Source organism: Carassius gibelio, chromosome B1 (assembly GCF_023724105.1).
Source record: "Carassius gibelio isolate Cgi1373 ecotype wild population from Czech Republic chromosome B1, carGib1.2-hapl.c, whole genome shotgun sequence".
In the NCBI taxonomy this organism is placed as follows: Eukaryota; Metazoa; Chordata; class Actinopteri; order Cypriniformes; family Cyprinidae; genus Carassius; species Carassius gibelio.
In genome coordinates, this window is record NC_068396.1 from 3503336 (window position 1) to 3524619 (window position 21284).

Consider the following 21284-nt stretch of genomic DNA (forward strand, 5'->3'; position numbering starts at 1 on the left):
CAGCTATGAATATTCATTATATTGCTCTATACTCTTTACTGTATGACAGCTAGTGACTCATTTAGGTCTATTTTTATTAATTTGAGGAGAAATGTTTGAGACAAAAACATAACTGAGACCGTTAGTTATTAATAACTAAAACTATTTAAAAAAGATGTATTATTAAAGCTAAAAAATAAGGCCAAGGTAATCATATTAATAAATGCTTTAATCATATATAAATAACATTGCCGATAAATGACCTGAGCCTTGAAAAAGCGATGTCTGAGCCATAAAATCTGTTGATTTCATACATTGGCATCATGTATTTAATGCATATACGTTTATCTCCTCCACTATGCTTTGAAAGCATTTCTTTATGTATTTTTGTTTCCCAAAATAGTCTGATGAGCTCCATTTGTGTCCAACATGTCCTCCTCTCATCATATAACATATGAACATAGGCGTCCGATCATTAGCGTTCATGATGTGTCTCCTGGAGGCACGTCTTATCAGCACGTTTAGCGCAGAAACTCTTGTGTCATCGCAAAGCAGAGACTGTGCTTTCATCATAACTTGTGTGACTAAAATAGCATGTCCTCATTACTGTAGCGTATGAATGTGTTGCGGTCTGCACCACATGAAGCAAACGCTGTCCTCTGTAACGGCTCACCGGTGCAGGGCGGCTCTAAGGAGGAAGCACTCTTTTATTCAACCGTGTTCACATGTTCAGCCTGTCGAGCTCTAGTGGCTGTCATTGACCTACAAAGAATCAAAGTCATTGTGTTTCCAGCGCTCGCAGCTGAATGAATCCATTTCATCAACCAGCTAGTAAAGAAAATGTTAGTGCTGCTTGTCAGGGGGTCACTATGCAGTTGATAGGGCATTCTCTGTTTGGTTGTCGATATGTTTTGGGATAGAAATGTCCAGATGATTGCCAGGGGTTCGCTGTATTGTTGACAATGCATTGCTGGGTAGTTGCTAAAGTGCTTTAATGGTTGCCAGGATGTTGGTATGAGGTTCCTTTGAAGTTCTGAGTGATTTGTTGTGTGTTGCAATGCAGTTGCTACAGGATCCGGTGTGGTTGCATATATGTTGCTGGGCAGGTGCTAAAAGTGCCTGGATGGATGCTGGGGTGTTGCTATGTGGCTACTATGGTGTTCGGTCACTAATGCATTGCTAAAGTGTTATATTTACCAATGCATTGCAGGGTTGTTGCTAGAATGTTGTGGATAGTTACTAGGGTTGCTGTGTGGTTTTTATCACACTGCTGGGTGTGATTGCCAAAATGTTTCTTGTGTCTTTTAAAGCGGTCACCAGGCTGCGATGTGGTTGCTAATCCATTTCTTGCTATGGTGTTCGACTGGTTGCCAGGGTGTTGTTACGTAGCTATACGGGTATTCTGGGTGTTGCTCTAATGTTGTCACATGTCTACATGTCGCTAGCAACACCAAGGTCATGGGTTTATATCCCGGGAAATGCAAGAATATACTTTTGAATGCAATGCAACTCACCTTATGTAAATGTCCTTTTTCGAGGGATTGCTCATTTGCTGTAGCACAAATGTTATTAATTGTTGAGACCTACATATTTACATTTATATTTATGCATTTAGCAGACTTACAGTAGAGGAAAACAAGCAATTTGTCCTATAGACTACATGCATATCATAATACCAAGTATATTAGACGGCTAGTCTAGGAAACAAGAGCAGAGGTCAAATTAAAAAGGGTGGGAAAGGATTGTGTATGTGTGAGTGTGCAGTTGTGAGGTTAACGTTCTAAACACCGATAATAACATTTCATTAAGGTGTGCATAGATTGAGGAGGGCTCTTCTGTCGTCCTCTACTACACAGTTATTTATGTTCTCAGCTCAGACACAGAATCAGTTCAAGCTAGTGTTGAGACAACCCAAGGGTTAGAGTAACCTATTTTTCTCCTCATTCTATTTGTGTTCAATGGCTGCTGAGGTCTGAAGCTGCGGTCAAAGCCGGATCTGAACTGTCACTACATCATCAACAACAGTAGCTAAACTTTTCTGTCACTTTGAGATCTCTAAATAGCATTTCAAGGTTTTGTGTTTTGTGTTGTGTCAAAATTTTTTATTTATCTCTTTTTTTTTTTCAATCTATATGGTTTTCTTTCTTCGTTGAAACACAAATGCAATTAGGTTCGACTGAATGCATATCCAAGCTGGTCTTTAAAATGAAAGTGAATGGTGATAAAGGCACATATTCCTTCCATTTACTGATCATTTTGCAAATGGAAGGTCAAACCAATTGCATTGCAAGGAGACATTTTGCATACTAGACACAGAATACATTCTAAATGCCAAAAATAGTATAAGTAACATGTTATTATGCTACTGCAAACATAGCCAGGGGGTTTTCACACATCCTCTGACAGCTGCTTTGGTGTTCAAGACGGTGTTTGAGCAATCAGCCGCTTGCTGTCAGCTTTGAGCACTTCTGCCCCCTAGTGCATACTGAAAGAGCCCTGTCAATCACAAAACTACTATGGCGGGGTACTGTATTCAAAAGGTGTCTTTCTAGAAATTTCCACCATTAAAAAATACCGTACCGTATACCGTAGCATGGTACATGTCAAGAAAAAACATTCACATGGCGCCATATGTCCCCTTCAATTTGGGTCATTTGTATTAACATACAGAGCTAGACAGCATTGTTTCATATTTTATAATTGTATAATATGCTAGTTTAGATTATGATAGTCTACACAACAGAGCACTACAAAGACTGCGATGATGAGTTCACTTCAGTGTTGTATTGTAGTCTGTGAACGTTTATGGTTCAGCCTTGACCTACATAGTCACACCTGGCCTCTCTACACTTACAAAAAGATCTTTATCTAGTCAAGTGTCACTCTATCACAAAGCTTCTGGGTGGGTGCTCTTTTGTTGTCTTCTTGCAAACTTGTGAACCGAAAGACGATGTCGCCATCATCTGACCATGATTTGTATTCGCAGTTATAGGCTAAATATAGCAAATCCTTGTTATTGTACTACATGAAGTCTGTAAAATTGTACATTTTACACCCTAGTCTACATAGGCTATTAGAAACATTGATAATAGTAGGCTGTTAGTTAGATGCCAGTATGTTTTAAGCTATGACTCTGGATAATTGAGTTTTAGAATAAAGATCACGGTTCTCCCACGAGTCTGAAAACAAAACATTAGACAAAAACAAAATAATATACAAGCTAATTCACTTGGGTTTCTTACTGATGAGCTTCAAAGGTCAGTTTCTCATTTTGAATGTGTTTGCCATGACATCAACTATATCCAGAACTGATCATACGTGGATTAATTTATCTCTACTGGTTTATGCTTAACATGCTTAACATCTCCTCTTCTTCTCCATCTTTTTTTCTAAATTGGACACCTGATGGCTTTGACCTTTTCCTGTCCATCTCTGTTTTTATGTGGCACTCAACAATCAACAGATTGTCTCTCGCGCACGCTCGCTCTCTTTCGGACGCACTCGGTCTTTCTCGCGCATTTTCGGTCTCTCTCGCGCATCTACTTTTGTCCAGCCCGGCGCATCACACACGGCACCTTCTCAACAAGAAGGGTGAATAAGATGAAGAGATCAAAACGTTTGCATGCTGCTGCTGACTTTGAGTCTGAATTCAGTCATTTCAAATAGGCTATTTACTACAATACCGTATAGTGACTATTTGCTGTAAATCCAAATAAACTGATATTGCGTACAACACTTCTATAGGCTATTCGTTTTTCTATTTAGTTCTCTGCCCCTGCATTGTAAGTCGCATTAGTATATTATTGCGTAATTAAGCATGCAGGGGCAAATTGTAAGCTATAGACTTAAATCTTCTACGCAGCCTTTTTTCATACAAAGTGCATGAAATTCAGTAATCCTACATTCTGACAAAACGCCTCAGACATTTAAGTCATCATAATTCGAATCGCTATTTGCAATGGTACGCCAGGATACAAGCATTTTATTGGACATTTACCATGCGTAGTTACTAGTTAAGTGGAGCACGCTACGTCCATCTGATAGCGTCACTGCACCGTGGTAAAAGCCGCGGGTTGGAGGTTTGATGACGTCATGGGCGCGCGGGGGTGGGGGTCTCTTCACACACCGGTTCAAGTCAAGAGCATAGCATCCCTGCTCTTTAAAGACTTCGGTAAGTATGATGAGTTTTTACCGTTTAGAAATAAGATATCTAGTTTCCCATGTGATTTGGTGATTTGATTTAGCTGTGATTATTATTGTGCAGGTTGTTACTTTGTGCTCATCAAGTATAATTACATGTTTTTAACGTTCATTTGTGCTTTTGCATAACGATGGTACCAAATGAAGATGACAGCTAACTCTGATAATAACTTTTTTTAAACATTAACATTTTCAAATGTGTATTTATAAGTGTAAACACTTACAGTACGTGTACGGTAACCGTTAGATGCACCATTTTTCTTTTTAATTGCTGTTGTTTTTATTATTATTATTAGTTTATTTATTTAGCAGTTCAATTAAATGACTCTCTCTCTCTCTCTCTCTCTCTCTCTCTATCTATCTATATCTATCTATCTATCTATCTATCTATCTATCTATCTATATATATATATATATATATATATATAAAAATCTATATATAAGCAAAAATAAATATTCCATGTAGACAGTCAGTTAGGTCTATTAAGTCCATCAAACTCTTTTTATAATCATTTTGCATGGTTAAAAATAAATGCTTTAAAGTAGTTTTATACACAGTTAAATTAAAATACTTTCTGCTGTTGCCCCACTGAGTCTTTAGATTCTGGAATAACACTTAAAAGATCTGTATTTGTGTTTCTCAAATGTGGCAGGATCAATATTTTCTCTTCACTCACATCACTTTTCATCATTTTTGCTCAGTGTCTTGAATCGGCTTGAATTTTTGGTGACTTTTAGTGGATGTTTTCAAGTCTGAAAAGGAGAAATGCCAGTACAGTGATAAATGAAAAGGACAGTGTTTCATAAATTGTGACACTGTCTGCAGACATTCGACCTAAATAGAAGTACTCTATTTTTTTTTCCTGGCCTGTACCTTGCTTGCCAGCAGCTAAATGTTAGAGAATTGTGATTGCTGTACAAAAGGTTGTGGGTTCAATTACCAGGGAACCCACATACTGAAAAAAAAAACTATAGCCTGAATGCACTATGCTTTGGATAAAAGTGTCTGATAAATGCATAAATGTAAATGGGGTTAATGTTTTCTCAAATCTATTCATCTTCTCTCTTTCAGAATCCATTGCTATATGTGGCCCACTGAGTTGTATATCACATTCCACCAAAAATTAAAAAATGGCATCAACAATGGAAGCAGCAGATATCGTTGTTGTTGCCATGTACTTCATTCTTGTCCTGGCCTTTGGCTTTTTTGCGATGTGGAAAGCAAATCGAGGTACAGTGAGTGGATATTTCCTTGCTGGTCGTTCCATGAACTGGATGATGATCGGTGCATCGCTGTTCGTGAGTAACATCGGCAGTGAGCACTTCATCGGCCTCGCTGGCTCAGGTGCAGCAAGCGGGTTTGCCGTAGGTGCTTGGGAGTTCAATGCCATTCTACTGCTGCAGCTCCTGGGCTGGGTCTTCATACCCGTTTACATCCACTCAGGTGTGTACACCATGCCGGAGTACCTCTCCAAAAGATTCGGCGGGAAGCGGCTGAAGGTTTTCTTCGCGTCCCTAACTCTGCTCCTCTACATTTTCACCAAGCTCTCAGTGGATCTATATTCCGGAGCGCTGTTTATCCAGGAATCTCTGGGCTGGAACCTGTACGTGTCCATAATCCTGCTCATCACCATGACCGCCCTTCTCACGATAACTGGCGGCCTGGTGGCGGTTATATACACGGACACTCTGCAGGCGTTCCTCATGATATCGGGAGCACTGTGCCTGATGGCTATCAGTTTAGTTAAGGTCGGAGGTTTCGAGGGTTTACGCTCCAAGTACATGAACGCCTCTCCAAACATCACTGCCATTGAGTTCGAGAATAACATCACCTACTCCAATTCCTGCCATGTGCATCCTAAGCCAGATTCGTTTAAGATCTTAAGGGGTCCTTTGGACAAAGACCTGCCGTGGCCTGCTTTTCTTCTGGGCCAGACTCCAGCTTCGATCTGGTACTGGTGTGCTGATCAGGTCATAGTCCAGAGAGTCCTGGCAGCTCGAAATATTGCCCACGCAAAAGGGTCAACCCTGATGGCGGGCGTCCTGAAAGTCCTACCAATGTTTATCATTGTGATTCCAGGGATGATCTCCCGTGTGCTCTTTGCTGATGAACTTGCTTGCATCGGTCCAGAGCACTGCATGCGAGTCTGCAACAGCAAAGCCGGTTGCACTAACATTGCATATCCTCGCCTCGTCATGAACGTCATGCCCGTAGGTCTACGAGGCTTGATGATGGCGGTGATGCTCGCCGCTCTCATGAGTGACTTGGACTCGATCTTTAACAGCGCCAGTACTATCTTCACCCTTGATATCTATAAGATGGTACGTCACCAGGCTTCCTCCAAAGAGCTCATGGTGGTGGGACGCATGTTTGTGGTCCTCATAGTGGCCATTAGCATAGCCTGGGTCCCCTTCGTCGTTGAGATGCAAGGTGGTCAGATGTTTCTCTACATTCAGGAGGTGTCGGATTACCTCACGCCACCCATCGCTGCACTCTTCTTGCTTGGTGTCCTTTGGAAACGTTGCAATGAGACTGGTGCATTCTGGGGTGGAATAGTGGGCTTCTTGCTAGGAGCCGTAAGACTCATTCTTGCCTTTGTTTATAGGGAGCCGGATTGTGACACGACCGATGACCGCCCTGCTTTCATCAAGGATGTTCATTTCATGTATGTGGCAGCTGTGTTGTTTTGGGTTTCAGGGCTCGTGACGGTGGTCGTCAGTCTTTGGACGGATCCACCGAGCAAGGAACAGATTGCTACGACTACTTTGTGGGGACTGCGCAGCAGGAATCAAACCGAGAAGAACAAACTTCCTCAGCGTTCTGTAGAATCAAAAAATGAGAAGATAAAGAATAAGGTGGAAATCAAACCACCATCTCAGGTTATTCAAACAGGGCTTGAAATACTTCCAAATGGCCACTTGGAGTCTCAACATACCCACAAACAACAGGACATTGATCATGTAGGTGGAGATAAGGGACGGTGTGTGAAATGTTTGGACTGGTTTTGTGGATATAAACAAAATTTAGAGGATCCAGATTCGTCTTTTGGAGATGAAGACAGGAATTTTACTGAAATGCTCAAAGAACCTCCAAAAACCAAAATTATCCTCAATCTCGGTCTCTTGATAGTGTGCACACTTGGAATGTTCTTGTTTGTATACTTTTCTTTGTAATGCTCAAAATAGTAACCATCGATCTATTTGAGTTGACATTGCAAAAATGTTATATTATTGATATTCTTATAGATTATTTTAAACCTATATATCTAAAGTGGAATTATGGTTGCAATTTATATTTCTCAGTAGTGTTTTGCACTGAAGTATTGCATAATGTACAATTCACAGATTTAATACTACAGATACTATTACAGATTTTTAGTGCTGGTTGCCAATGCACTGCCAATACTGTGCAGTGCAGTAACATGTCAGATGTTCACATTATATATAATTAATACTAACAGGGCTAACATCTAAAAAATAAGAATCAACTAAGTCAAAATGTGTCAAATCTAATCTTTTTAATCTATCTTTTTTTTAAGTCACATGTCACCTCCACATCTAGTGTTGATTATATCAAAACCACATGAATCATAAACCACATGGTATTTCCTTTAAGGAATATTCCTGGTTCAGAACCAGTTCAGCTCATCTGACAGCATTTCCGGCCTATTTATGGCTGTTGATTACTACAGCCATAAATAAACCATAAATCAATTTCCACTTCTACTTATTTCTTACTGTTAAGTCCCTACTTTTTCTAGTAAAATCCTGGTTATGATGGACCATTTAACAGAATAATAGAAGTGAATGTGGCCAAAAGTTTAGCCACCAGTATCCGTGCATGTTAACATAAAAAAAAAATAATAATAATATTAATAATTATAATAAAGCTTGCTAACCCTATTTAGGTAAAAACAATGATTTAAACAGCTTTAAAGAATAATTTTCATGTTTCTGCCTAAATTTGCCTAAATAACTTCCATTATAAGTGCCTTAGAGTAACTTTTATATGCTTTTGTTTCAATTTTGTTTTCACTGAAAAATAAAAATGAGAACAAGTGAGACTCTTTTTTCCACAATTTCCACAAATGCAGGTGATGGAAAGATCCTAGAAAAGGTTTCGCCTATGTGTAATTTTTTTTTTTTTTTTTTGTCTGTGCATTTGTTACTCCATTAGAGCAATGCAGGTTAAAGTCTGAACTGACAGTGTATGTGGTAAGTCTATCTCCCCACTGAAAACATCTCTACCCACCGCTGACCCCATTTAAAAAACTGTTCTGGTTTTGTTTGTTAATGCGTGTTTGTCATTCTTTTAGGTCACTGGAATTATGTGGGCTAATTAAAAACTCTTGTCCAAATAATAAAACATTCAAATATTTAACTCTCCGACCTGAAAATGTACGCTTTCCCGGTCCATGTTAACATTGAGACTGAAATAAAATCATTTCGGCACACTTTTGTATTTACTTGGCTTGGGTTCTTCAAAGTTGGTTAGTTTTTTAGCAGAAAGATGGTGGGTATTTCTGTATTCAGGTCTTTGTGGGGTTTTTTCTTTGGAACCTCACCCATGTAGATTTGTGGGTTGTACTTGTTCAATTGCACTGAGGATGAAAACCACTGGAAACAGATGCAACTGCAGGTTTTCACACAGAGACGGTGAGGGATCCTGGTGATTAGTATAATTTCCTAACAGATTTGAACTGCCATTTATCATCTGACCTAATCAGTTTTTTTATTAATTACTTCCCGTATGTGACCTCACATGACATTTTCATGCCAACAGTTTTTGGATCAAATGCCACACAGTTCTCTTGCTCTATATTTATATAGGTTTGTTGATTTTGCATTTTTAGACAGGTTTCCCCTGTCTGCAGAGCTAGGTTTATTAAGTTCACTTGTGCGACAGTTTGTTAGTCAAGTTGACTTTGGTTAGCACTTTGGCTGAAAACAAGTCAGTTGTGGTTTGGCTGTATCAAGGCCAGTCTGTGTGAAAGTGTGTGCATTTACAGGCAACTCTGAATTCCCAGAAGTAAGAAGGATGTACTTCATTTCAAATCAGAGTAGTGTGAGTATTGCAAATATGCGTGTAGAAACCACTCTTTTAATTAGCCATAACAAAAATGCATTCCATATATATCATTGTTTACATAACTACTCTTAACCCTCTGATGCTCTTCAGTCACTTTTGACCAAAAAATTTTCTGTTGTGAGTTTTTAAAATTCACAGCTTCATTGGAATGGTAAGAAACTTGGTGACATTTATGGCATTTGGAACAAAAACAATTAGGGCATGAATCGAGCAGGCTAAGTGGTTGTAAAAAAATAATATATATATATATATATATATATATATATATATATATATATATATATATATATATTATTTATTTATTTTTTATTTATTTTTTTTACAAATTGGTATTGCCAAAATGAGTCAGAAAACTGAATTAAGAGTCTGAAATCAGATCAGACCCAGAAGGATTAAGCTCTTATAAAACATTCCTGTTAATTTCTGTTACATTTTTTTATAGAAGTTTGATGTGTTTCAGCTTTCTGTGTTTCAGCTGTGACTGTAGTAATAATACAGTAATTCAAAAACTGATGCTTCACATCAGCATTTCAAACCCCCGGAAATCTAAACCTTTACAAAAAGTTATCTTTGGGAATGTCTAAATATATTAAAATCTGCAACCTAATAAAAATGTCTATTTATGTCTAAAATCAACTTGAGAATTGATAGGCCTTTTATATAGAGCTATATAGGAATCTAGAGGCTAAACCAAGGAAATGCAGACGTTTTTCTTATTTTACTCCCACCAGATGGCCCTACTCTGGCTTAAAAAAATGGATTTTAACAGCATTATCTCTAATTTAAAATGAAATACTACCTGAAATTAAAAATAATATAAAAAATGTAAAAAAAAAAAATATATATATATTTTTTTTTTTTTTTTCAATGGGGAAAACAATGATCATTATTATTGCATAAAAATAAATTAGAACCATGAAATTATCTCTAATATTTCAGGTGTCTGGTCACTTTTGACCCTGAAGAGCACAATGTGACTCCCAAATAAGGAGCACCAGACTCCAATGAGAGAAAAAAAAAATTAAAATCGTAGCACTATATTTTTAGTTCCTCCAGGCATCAAATGTCTCCAGTCAATGTTGACTAAATGATCACCGACCTGCTGTGAACTTTCACTAAATTTTAGTTTTGGAATTATACAGTAGGTGACATTTGATAGGAGAGAGCAAATGGGTCTGAAGAGCAGTAATGTGTTTTATTTACTGAAGTACCCAGTGAACCTGTTAGGCCTGTTCTAGTTATCATACATTTTTGCATAGTTTGACATTTTAAGTTGACAACTGGTAAATTGCTATCTGATATTAAAACCTGTAAACAAGGTATATTTTTGGTAATGTTTACGTGTTGCTTAGCATTGTTCCAAAACAGTCTGTGTCACTCTCAATTTCCGCATAGTCTGATAAAGTAACGCCACAATTTTGTGACTTGAAATTCAATTTTAAGCAGTTGTGTGTGTGTGTGTGTTACTGTATAATCATCATAAGGCTCTAAAATAATTCAAGAGATACGCATTGTTATGTTAGCTGGCATTAGACTATTTTAAACTTCTTGTTTGTCTGTTCGGGTTTTTTTTTTCAGTATCATTATTCATGTTTTATTGAACTATACACATATAAACACATTCAAACATTAAGGGTTGTTCAATGTTTTTAAAGGAAGGCTCTCCAAGCCTGCATTTATTTGATCAAGATATAGTAAAAGTGTAAAATATTAAGATAATAATTGTTTTCTATGTGAATATCTGTTAAACTGTAATTTATTTCTGTGATGCATAGCTGTATTTTCAGCATCATGACTCCAGTCTTCAGTGTCACATGATCTTCAGAAATCATTCTTATATGCATTTTACTAAACATTTCTGATTATTATCAATGTTGAAAACAGTCGTGCTGCCCAATATTTGTGTGGAAACTGTGATACATTTTATTTTTATTAGGATTCACAGATGAATGGAAAGTTCAAAAACATCATTTAAAGTAGTTTTTATAACAATGCAAAAGTCTTTTACGGTCCCTTTTGATCAGATCTTCTTCATTCATTGCCAAATCTTACTGTTTCCAATTATCTGCAATTATCTCTTCATGCTGCATAAAAAAAGCAAACTACCCATACAGCTCTGATGTCAATTATTATTCCTTACACCTTTCTAGAAGTGTGTAAACTGGTTTCAGTCCATCGCGTGTCAAATGCACTTGAAACCAGGAAATAAAACAGTAAATGCCAGGGAAATGCAAAATACCACTCTATTGTGTGATGTTATGAAACAGCTTTTGTGATCTTGTTTCCACGTAGCAGTAAATATACAGGGGATTTGTTAACTTGAAGTACAGTTTGGGGTTTTAAAACCTTCAGTGTTGATAAAAGTTATTGGTGATTATCAGTGCATATTGATCAATATATCCTAATAATTCTGATTGTTAATTTGCAGCACATAAGATCTATTTAATATTACAGTTGTTTATCCTATAATGGCATTGATTGGAGAGCAAATAGAGTCTTCTTGATAAAAAATTCTCAATAATCTTACTTTTGTTTTTTGTTTTTCATTTGCCCAAGACACCAAAATAAAAAAGTCTGTATATCTGCATTATTCTTTTTTGCTCAACTGCTAACTAGTTATGTAGTTTTTATGTACTTTTCTAAATGTGTAGTATAAACATCTGAAATCAAGTTGATGTTTAATGAACCTTAATCTCAGAACTGCATACGTCTTCTGAGTTACGAAAGAGAAGGCTTGGTCTAAGAAAGTTCTTTGAAGATAACAGACGTTTCTATTCTTACCTTATTCACAGGTAGATTGAGAAACAGTTGTTTTTGTTGCGTTAATGAGTCACACTCTGAAGCATCAGAAGTCAGCGGTGTGTCAACTTTTACGATGGCTTTTACAGGTTACAAAACTTGTCTGAGATGCAAAAACTAAAGTCATGATGCGCAACCATGTCAAAACAAACCATAAAATTTTGATTTGCAGGTCTAGAGAATGTGATCCTTTAAAATGTATAATTGTATGGTTAGACCACTTTAGACTGTGCATTCAGCTGAATAACATGATTAGCACTAATCATGGTAAAATCACTTCAGCTTATTCGACTTTGAGTGTCTTACTGCTTTTATAATAATGCAGAGTAGTATGATATAAGAAGTTACATAAAAAGTTCTATACAAGAAGTTAAACTGATTAAAAACACAAAAGAGGATATTTAGAAAAATGTATAGTGCTTATAATTAATTTTATTGTAGTTTTTTTGTATGTATAAATATTTAATATATATATATATATATTTTTTTTTCATTTTCAGTTTTCACCCCCCCCCCCCCCCCCCCCACCTGTGAAAGGTGACCATATCCTCGAGAGACCATCGGCGTTTGCGTTGGCCATCCTCGCCCGGTGTTGTAAGGTGAAGTGGAAGTCCTGGAGCGCAAGGAACCATTTAGCCACCCTGGGGTTGGTGTCCTTCGCCCGCACCATCCACTGTAGAGGGGTGTGGTCCGTAATCAGGGTGAACTTGTGGCCTAGGAGGTAATAGCAGAACTCCAGAACTGCCCACTTGATGGCCAGTACCTCCTTCTTGACGGTCGCATACCGTCACTCCGCTGAGGACAGCTTTCGTCTGATATAGATAACCGGGTGTTCCTCACCATCGAGGACCTGGGAGAGGATGACTCCCAACCCGGTATCGGATGCATCCATTTGCAACAGGAAGGGGCGATTGAAGTCAGGGGCCCTGAGCACAGGCTCAGACATAAGGGCGGCCTTCACCTGCTGGAATGCGCTCTCCGTCTCCGGGTTCCACGGGACCTTCTCTGGTTGCCCCTTCCTGGTCAGGTCTGTCAGGGGAGAGGCTAAGGAGGAGAAGTTAGGGATAAAACAGCGGTAATATCCCACCAACCCCACTTGGTAGCTGAGGTACTTGGCTTCAGTGAGGGCCAGGTGACACTTACGGGAATTGGTGGTCAGCCCACCCGGCGAAGTTCCGACAACACCTTCCGTAGCCGCTCCAGGTGATCCTCCCAAGTCTCAGAATGTAAGACGACATTGTCTAGGTAGGCGGCCGCATAGGCTTGGGGGGGGGCCGCAGGAGGACGTCCATTAGACCCATGCAGGCCGAAGGGTAGGACCCGGTACAGCCTGTGGCCAATAAGGGGTCAAGAACGGCGTCTTCGGCTTGGCCTGCTCAGTTAAGGAAAGTAGCCCTTGGTGAGGTCGAGTGTCGAAATGTACTGGGCTCTTTCCAGGCGGTCCAACAGCTCATCGACCCGTGGCATCAGGTAGCCGTCAAACTCAGAGACTTCGTTCAAGCAGCGGAAGTCATTGCTAAAGCAGAAGGTGCCGTCGGGCTTCGGGCTCATGACAATGTGGCTGGACCAGGGGCTGCGTGATGGCTCGATGGTCCCTAACCTAAGAATATCCTGTACCTCTTCCTTGATAGCGTGTCACCGAGCCTCCGGAACACAAAAGGGCCACTGCCGGAAGATCACTCCGGGTGCTGTGTGGATATCATGCTTGAGTATGTGGGTCCGCCCTGGCTGGGGAGAGAACACATCAGTGAAATGACTGACCAGGTGTTGCAGCTCCGACTTTTGGGCGGCAGAGAGATGCGGATCCATGTCAACAGCCACGGGTGGTAGATGAGCGAGGGCCGCAAGCTGGGGCCCGGTCCCAACCCAGTGCTTCAGGAGTTTCACATGGTATATTTGGTCTTCTCTCCGTCTTCCGGGCTGCCAGACTGGGTAGGGGACAGGGCCAATCCTTTCCGTGATGTCACCTGAAAAGGTGGCCAGCTGGCCAAGAATTTACAGTCCAGCTGGCCACGTGTCTTTCAAGAAACATCTCAAGAATCATCTTTTTTGCCTACACTTAACCAACTAACACTAGCACTTTTCCTTTTCTTGTCTTTTCATTTATTTAAAAAAAAACACCTGGCTATGCGTCCTATAATAGACTAACTGAGACTTGTCATGGCACTTGTATATTGTTGTTGTTGTTCTCTTGTTTACCTGACTGCTTCTATTGTTCTCATTTGTAAGTCACTTTGGATAAAAGCGTCTGCTAAATGATTAAATGTAAATGTAAATGTAAATGTACAGGCGGCGGTGGAGACTAGGACTATGAGGTGGTCTCCTGGCTGAAACTCCCGTGGCTGGGCCGCCCTGTTGTAATGCCATTGCCTGGGGTACCTCCCGGATGCTGAACAGGACATAGTGCAGCATCTTACCCCAGTCACGCTTGTCATCAGCAGCCACTCGACGCAGCATCTGCTTCAGTGTTTGGTTAAAGCGCTCAACCACGCTGTCCGTTTGCGGGTGGTATACGGTGGTGCGGAGTGGTTTGATTTGGAGGAGCTTGCAGAGGTCAGCCATAACCTGGGGCATGAAAGGTGTGCCTTGGTCAGTCAGTATCTGGGACGGTAGGCCGACCTGACTATTTGGTAGAAAGCTCTCCTGGGCGATGGCTTTTGCGGTGGCATTGCGGAGGGGGATGGAATCGGGTTAGCGGGTGGTATAGTCCAGGATGACCAGGATGTGTTCGTGTCCCCGGGCGGACTTCGGCAGCGGCCCCACTAGGTCCATTCCGATCAGCTCGTAGGGCACCTCAATGATAGGCAGCGAAATCTGGGGGGCTGGGGGGAGGGGTGCGTGGAGATGTCCGTTGACAGGTGGGACAGGCTTGACAGAAGCGTTTGACTTCGGCCTCCAGGCCTGGCCCGGCCCGTGGAAGCGGTCGCGTATGTGCTGGACGGTGTTCTAGGCCCCCAGGTGGCCATGGGATGGGTATGCGCCAGCTCCATTTCCAGGATGATGAGAGCTCGGGACACGCGTCCCCCCCCCCCCCCACACACACACGAGGATCAAGGTGAGTTCCCAGGAGGGTGGATTTTATTGACCATATATATATATATGTATTTGTATTTGTATTTATATTTCTAAATACTTACATTTAAATGTTAATGAACGTTTTTGTTATGTGCTTGTTATTATTTGTTTTGTTAATATGTCTATTTAGCTTTGTTTTCATTTCAGTTTTAGTTTAATTTTTGTACGTATTTTTCACTTTTCTTCATCTAATATTTATATTTTATTCTATAGCCTATCAGCTATAGTTTTGCTTCGGGCCACAATATATATAAATATATATATATATATATATATATATATATTTTTTTTTTTTTTTTTTTTTTGTATAACTGTGCGTGCCTAGTCTTAATATACTTTCATTGAAGCACACAGCTTTTACAGTTAAACCGGAAACTTGGGAAATCCCTACTGTTCTTTATTCACTAACTTTTTTCTAGAGAGTTAATCGCCTTGGAGGCTGAACCAGTGATTTACAATAAATGTACAGAAGTTGATTCTTCCTTTTGTCCGGGTTTGACGGTTAGTGGAAGTGTTTCCTCATTGTGTGAACAACTGATGAAATCTGACCTGATTTCTGACCTGAGATAATTAATACAAGGTGAAGTTGTTGAGGAACTAATTTGATTTCACTACAGAAAAAAGTTAATCGCTTCCACTAAAGTGATGACTTGCATTATTCAAGGGTTAGATCACCCAAAAAGGAAAATTAGCCCATGATTAACACTCAAGGCATCATACAGTAGGTGTATATCTAATTGATTGGAGTTATTGTAAAAAAAAAAACTGTCCTGTCTTTTCCAAGCTTTAAATTGGCAGTGGGTGCGTTTTTTTTTTTTTTTTCTTGGTGTGTTTTTTTTTCAACAGTCCAAAAGAAGTCCAATAAAGCTCATCCATCCATAATAAAACATGCCACTTACAAAAACATATTGATTCACTACAGGAGGCCTTTTATCACTTCAGAAATGCAGTTATGTTCATGTCCTATGTTGTCATTCTCAGTTGCTGAGAGGTTGATAAACTCTTTTGTCATTCTAGTCATTAACAAACTGCAATATCTACAAAATCCAGGTGCTAGGTTATTTTAGGATTGCTTTAACAATATTATTCATTTTATTTTTGCATGGTTTGTTGTTTATTTATTGTATTTAAAGTTAGCTATTTTCTCTGTTGTTATGTTTGCTTGTAGAACACTTTAAGCAACTTTTAAAGGCACTATATCAAATGTATTATTATTATTATTATTATTATATCATGAGGGTGAGTAATCATAATTTTGGGGTAAACTAACCCTTTCAGTGTTTATTACAAAACAAAACATTATTATGTAAAACACTTTATTTTTCGAAATCTGCCATATAAAACGTGAATGCAACAAAAACCTTTTACGATAATTACACACCCTTACTTGCTTCTCAGTAAGTTTTGAACGAGATTCACATTTCCTCTTTCTTTTCTGTAAAACAATGCATCTAAACAATTAAAAAGCAGGAAACTGGTGCTGTTTTTCCAGGCATGCCTTTTTCTGATGAAATCTGATAAACCAGAACTACATACAGACATACTTATGTAAAACATCACTTGAGCAACTAAAGGCACTGACGTTCTGACTAAAATAGCACTCTGTCGAGTTAATTGTGCAATGCAGATATCATTCAAACTACTTTTTTTTCAATGTTTTTATCTGTTTTGAATGTACAGTATTTAGAAAAGTAAATGCAAATGTAATTTTAGTCACTTTTATTGCTGTCAATCTTGTATGACAAAGAAACATAACACCATAATCAAGTCAAGACTGGCACAAACACAGAGAACATTACATGTACAACAGCAATGAAAGGGCTATTTATTTATGACTTAAGTTGTTTGTTCTGAAATGGCACATTTGTGACCCTGGAGCACAAAAGCAGTCATAAGTAGCACAGGTTTATTTGTAGCAATAGACAACAATATATTGTATGGGTCAAAATTATTAATTTTTCTTTCATGACAAAAATCATTAGGATATTAAGTAAAGATCATGTTCCATTAAGATATTTGGTCAATTTTCTACTGTAAATATATCAAAATTTAATTTTTGATTAGTGATATGCATTGATAAGAACTTAATTTGGACAACTTTAAAGGCAATTTTCTCCATATATCGATTTTTTTGCAGCCTCAGATTCCAGATTTTCAAATAGTTTTATCTCTGCCAAATATTGTCCGATCCTAACAAACCATACATTAATGGACATAGTATTTATTCAGCAGATGATGTATAAATCTCAATTGAAAGATTTGTATGAGTTATTTTTATGGTCCAGACTCCATGGTCACATTTACGTTCATGCATTTGGCAGACATTTTATTTCAAGCGACTTCCATTGCATTCAATATGTACATTTAATTCATTCATACATTATCGGGAATCGAACCCATGACCTCAACACACCTATAAAATACAATGTATAAAGAAAGCCCCTTGAGGCTGAGCATATTGATGTAATATTAAAACAGTTAAAAAGCTTTTAGGTAGGCCTGGTGCGTAGATAATGGAAAAAGCATTGCAACATATGCATTTGCATCTTCTTGCAACAAGAAGTAATATGATCATATTTCATATTTCCATTTAGCTTTCATTACATTTTTCTTTTTTAAAATAAAATATCTGTTATTTAGTCATTTTAATAACCTTATAAAGTTTAAATTATCATCTAATAATTATGTATTCATTTCAGCTTTATTTTAATGAACAAAAGGAATTTTTTGGTTTTAATTTTTAATATGAGTTAACAATAACAAGTGAATAGGGTCCAATGTTGCTTCTTGAGAATATCTTCTTTTTGCATTCAGTCATACAGATCTGGAACAACTTGAGTCAATGATGACAGAAAGTCATTTCATGGTGGAGAACTCCTTCAAATGTCGGCTGTTTCACTGATCCTTTGACTTTGGCTCATCGTTGACTGTACATTTCAAACACCATCATGAATCTCAGCTGCTTTCGTCATGCGTGATCTTAGTTGTGTGTTTGCTGATCACAGCCACTTCAACAATCTCTTTAGTTTTCGACATGAGCCGATCAAATCTGAACATTTCCATGAAGGCCTGCTTGAAACAATCCCCTGATAACGTATAGAGTGGCAGGTTGATAATGATGTTGACTGCAGCGATCGGCCTCGAGATGATATAGGCGGCGTGAGCCCAGCGGTCCAGCATGCAGTTGGTTTCCGGAGTGAGTTTTGTGTAGATCCTCCAAGCCCGTAGCGCATGAAAAGGGAAAAAGCACACAATGAAGCACGTCAGAATCAACACAATGAGCCGCCTCGCTCTAACCCGTTTCCTGCTTTCTTTATGCGGACCCTGCTTTAGCTCCTTCATGATGCGCCAATAGCAAAGACAGACCACGACTAGAGGAACCAGATATCCAAGCACGGTCAGCACCCAACTGTAAGGCCACATGAATTCTGGGTTGTTGCTCGCAAGATCCAAGCAGTAGGTTTTGTTGTCCTGCACCTTCATTTCAATTTGGTTAAAAATGGGACTTATTTCTGCGACCGCCACAGTCCAGCCCAGGATGCATGCCAGCGTTCCCCAGCGCTTCTTCTTGATGCTGTGTGCATGCATTGGATGCACGATTGCCACGTAGCGAAAGATGGCCAGACAGGTGAGGAAGAGGATGCTGCCGTAGAGGTTGAAGTGGAAGATGAAGCGCGTGAAGCGACACATAGTGATGCCCAGCGTCCACGAGTCGTTTTGGCTGTAGTAGTATGTCAGGAAGGGCAAGGAGATCATGAAGAGGAGGTCGGTGACGACAAGGTTCACCATGATGATGGTGCTGCTCTTCCAGGGACGGACTTTAACAACATAGACCAGCAAAGCGGTGATGTTGCCCACCACACCTACGATGAAGATCGCGCCGTAAAACACGGGCAGGTAGTATCGCTTCATCAGATCGTCCACATCAGTGCAGTTGTCAATCGAGCTGTTACTCGGGCCATAGTAAATGTTGCTCATGGTTGTTCCTGCAGCAGGAATGAAGAAAAATTGTTAGAAAGCTTGCATGCAACATTTGTCTAACTGATAATTCCTGGTTCGGTTTGTTAGACCTGATTTCACACAATACCTTCATAAAGGTTATTCAAACACAGCAGTCTGCATGCTGTCTCTATTTAAACAGTGCATTTCAACACTTGTGTAATTCCAAGATGGTTTGAAACTGCTTTGGAGTAATAGTTATTTAACATTTATTTTTATGTGAAATATGTATTAATTTTAACAACTACAATAATAATAGACATTACATTTAATTAAATTTTAAATTATATATATATATATATATATATATATATATATATATATATATATATATATATATATATATATATATATATATATATATATACACATGTATTAACTCCACCAGGAAAACAAAATCTGCAGATTACATTGCAATAATGAAAATATTAACTTAAGTTTTTTTTAGACTATTTAGAATAATTAGTTTTTCACTTGAAATCATGTTATATTTGGATTAAAACTTTTTATTTTCATCAGCATTTTTTTTATATTTCCTGTGGAGTTATCTAGACCACATCATCAGTACATTATTTATATCATTGGTCAACTTAATACTTAAACACAAAATCATGAGAAATGTTTTGAAGAATTAAAACAATATATACTGTATAAATAATGTTTTTTCAATTTAAAGTCTTTGTCCTGCCTTGAAATATTACACTTACGCAAATTGAAATGTGAAGTTGTCTTATAACACTATGCCTTTAGCAAACTGCAGCTTTCCTTTTTTGCATTAATAATTCAGGTAACACTTTAGTTTAGGGTTCAGTTCACACTAATAACTTGTTGCTTATTAGCATGTCTATTATTAACATATTGGCTGTTTATTAGTGCTTATAAAGTACATATAATGCATGACATCCATAATCCTACCCAATACCCTAAACTTAACAACTACCTAATACACTATTAATAAGCAGCAAATAAGGAGTTAATTGAGGCAAAATCATATTTAATGGTTAGTTAATAGTGAGAATTGGACCCTAAAATAAAGTGTGACCAAAATGGAAAATATATTCAACAGCCTATGCAGTTTTGCGTTCAAGTAAATGTATTGTTAGATATGACAGTGACAAAAATACTGAGATCTAAAAACACAGTTGGGAGTAAATGAATGAAGACTTACGATGGGCTCCGATGCTTCACATTCAGCCGGTGGATCCTCAGTGAAAAGGACTGTGGTGATGAGTTGAAGAGTTTAAAACCACCGAGCTGATCCTTCCTCTTCTACGGAAGAGTTCCTGGTAAATATCTTTTGCAGATCTTATTCATTTGCATTCTTGTGTGTCACATCCGAACACCCGCATTGAACCATCTGCCGGCTGACACACAGTAGGTCTGCAATCCGTGAACACATGGGAAAATGGGCGGGATTTACAGTTACTGCCTGACAGGTGTGATCTCATTGTTATGATACTTGACTATGGGAAAGTGTGTCACTGGTAAATTCCTTTGCTGTCAATGCTGTATTAACATGATACACCTAAGAACACCTGTTTGGAGATGTTTTATTACTCATCCAAGACCGCATTTATTCTTGTGCCATGTGTCATCTGGGTTTACATGCCAGTTTTAATAAAATGATCATGTGCGGGAGGCAGCGGTGCAATTATCAGCTTTACAAACACTGTTCCAAGAGAAATAAATAATGCATCGTCTTAACTGGCATTCTATCAATCCTGAACAGGATCTCAACTAACAAAAAATAAGATCTATTTCTCATCAAGTTTCAGAACATCCAGTGTTTTAAAAGTTTTTTTTTTTTTTTTTTTTTTTATGTTTCTTGGTTATGCAAATGATAAGGGAACATTAAGTGAATATAATATTGCACTTTTAAATGTTTTTAGAATGTTCTGATTCTGTTATAAATGCAAACAACCAGACAAATTTGAATGAACATTCTCTATATTACTATAAGAACATTTATTCATAACCTTGCCGGAACATTCCCTCTCAGCAAGATCAGTCTTAGTGAATCCTAATAGTAAACTGAAAATGATACAGCAGAGGTACACATATATTATTTGTAATGGATTTTTGAAGGGTCAAGGGTGCATATTAATTTTCCTTTTATTTTAATATGAAATGTGCTGGCAACATC

The 21284-nt window shown here is 38.4% G+C and overlaps 2 protein-coding genes across 2 annotated transcripts; one reads left to right on the forward strand and one right to left on the reverse strand.

Moving 5' to 3' along the window:
* The first annotated feature begins 4001 nt into the window (after nucleotides 1–4001).
* On the forward strand, nucleotides 4002–8633 carry LOC127949232 (sodium/myo-inositol cotransporter-like). The gene is made up of 2 exons (XM_052546263.1): nucleotides 4002–4150; nucleotides 5252–8633. The coding sequence occupies exon 2, from the start codon at nucleotides 5311–5313 to the stop codon at nucleotides 7351–7353; it is 2043 nt and encodes a 680-aa protein (XP_052402223.1). The 5' UTR covers nucleotides 4002–4150; nucleotides 5252–5310; the 3' UTR covers nucleotides 7354–8633.
* A 9199-nt stretch (nucleotides 8634–17832) lies between these two features.
* On the reverse strand, nucleotides 17833–20529 carry LOC127948472 (2-oxoglutarate receptor 1-like). The gene is made up of 2 exons (XM_052544925.1): nucleotides 20310–20529; nucleotides 17833–19128 (listed from the first exon to the last, which is right to left on the reverse strand). The coding sequence occupies exon 2, from the start codon at nucleotides 19118–19120 to the stop codon at nucleotides 18098–18100; it is 1023 nt and encodes a 340-aa protein (XP_052400885.1). The 5' UTR covers nucleotides 19121–19128; nucleotides 20310–20529; the 3' UTR covers nucleotides 17833–18097.
* Between the last annotated feature and the right edge of the window lie 755 nt (nucleotides 20530–21284).

Excerpts from the sequence above, each read along its gene's own strand:
- LOC127948472 (XM_052544925.1), bottom strand. The coding sequence starts at position 19,120 with ATGAGCAACATTTACTATGGCCCGAGTAACAGCTCGATTGACAACTGC.
- LOC127949232 (XM_052546263.1), top strand. The coding sequence starts at position 5,311 with ATGGCATCAACAATGGAAGCAGCAGATATCGTTGTTGTTGCCATGTAC.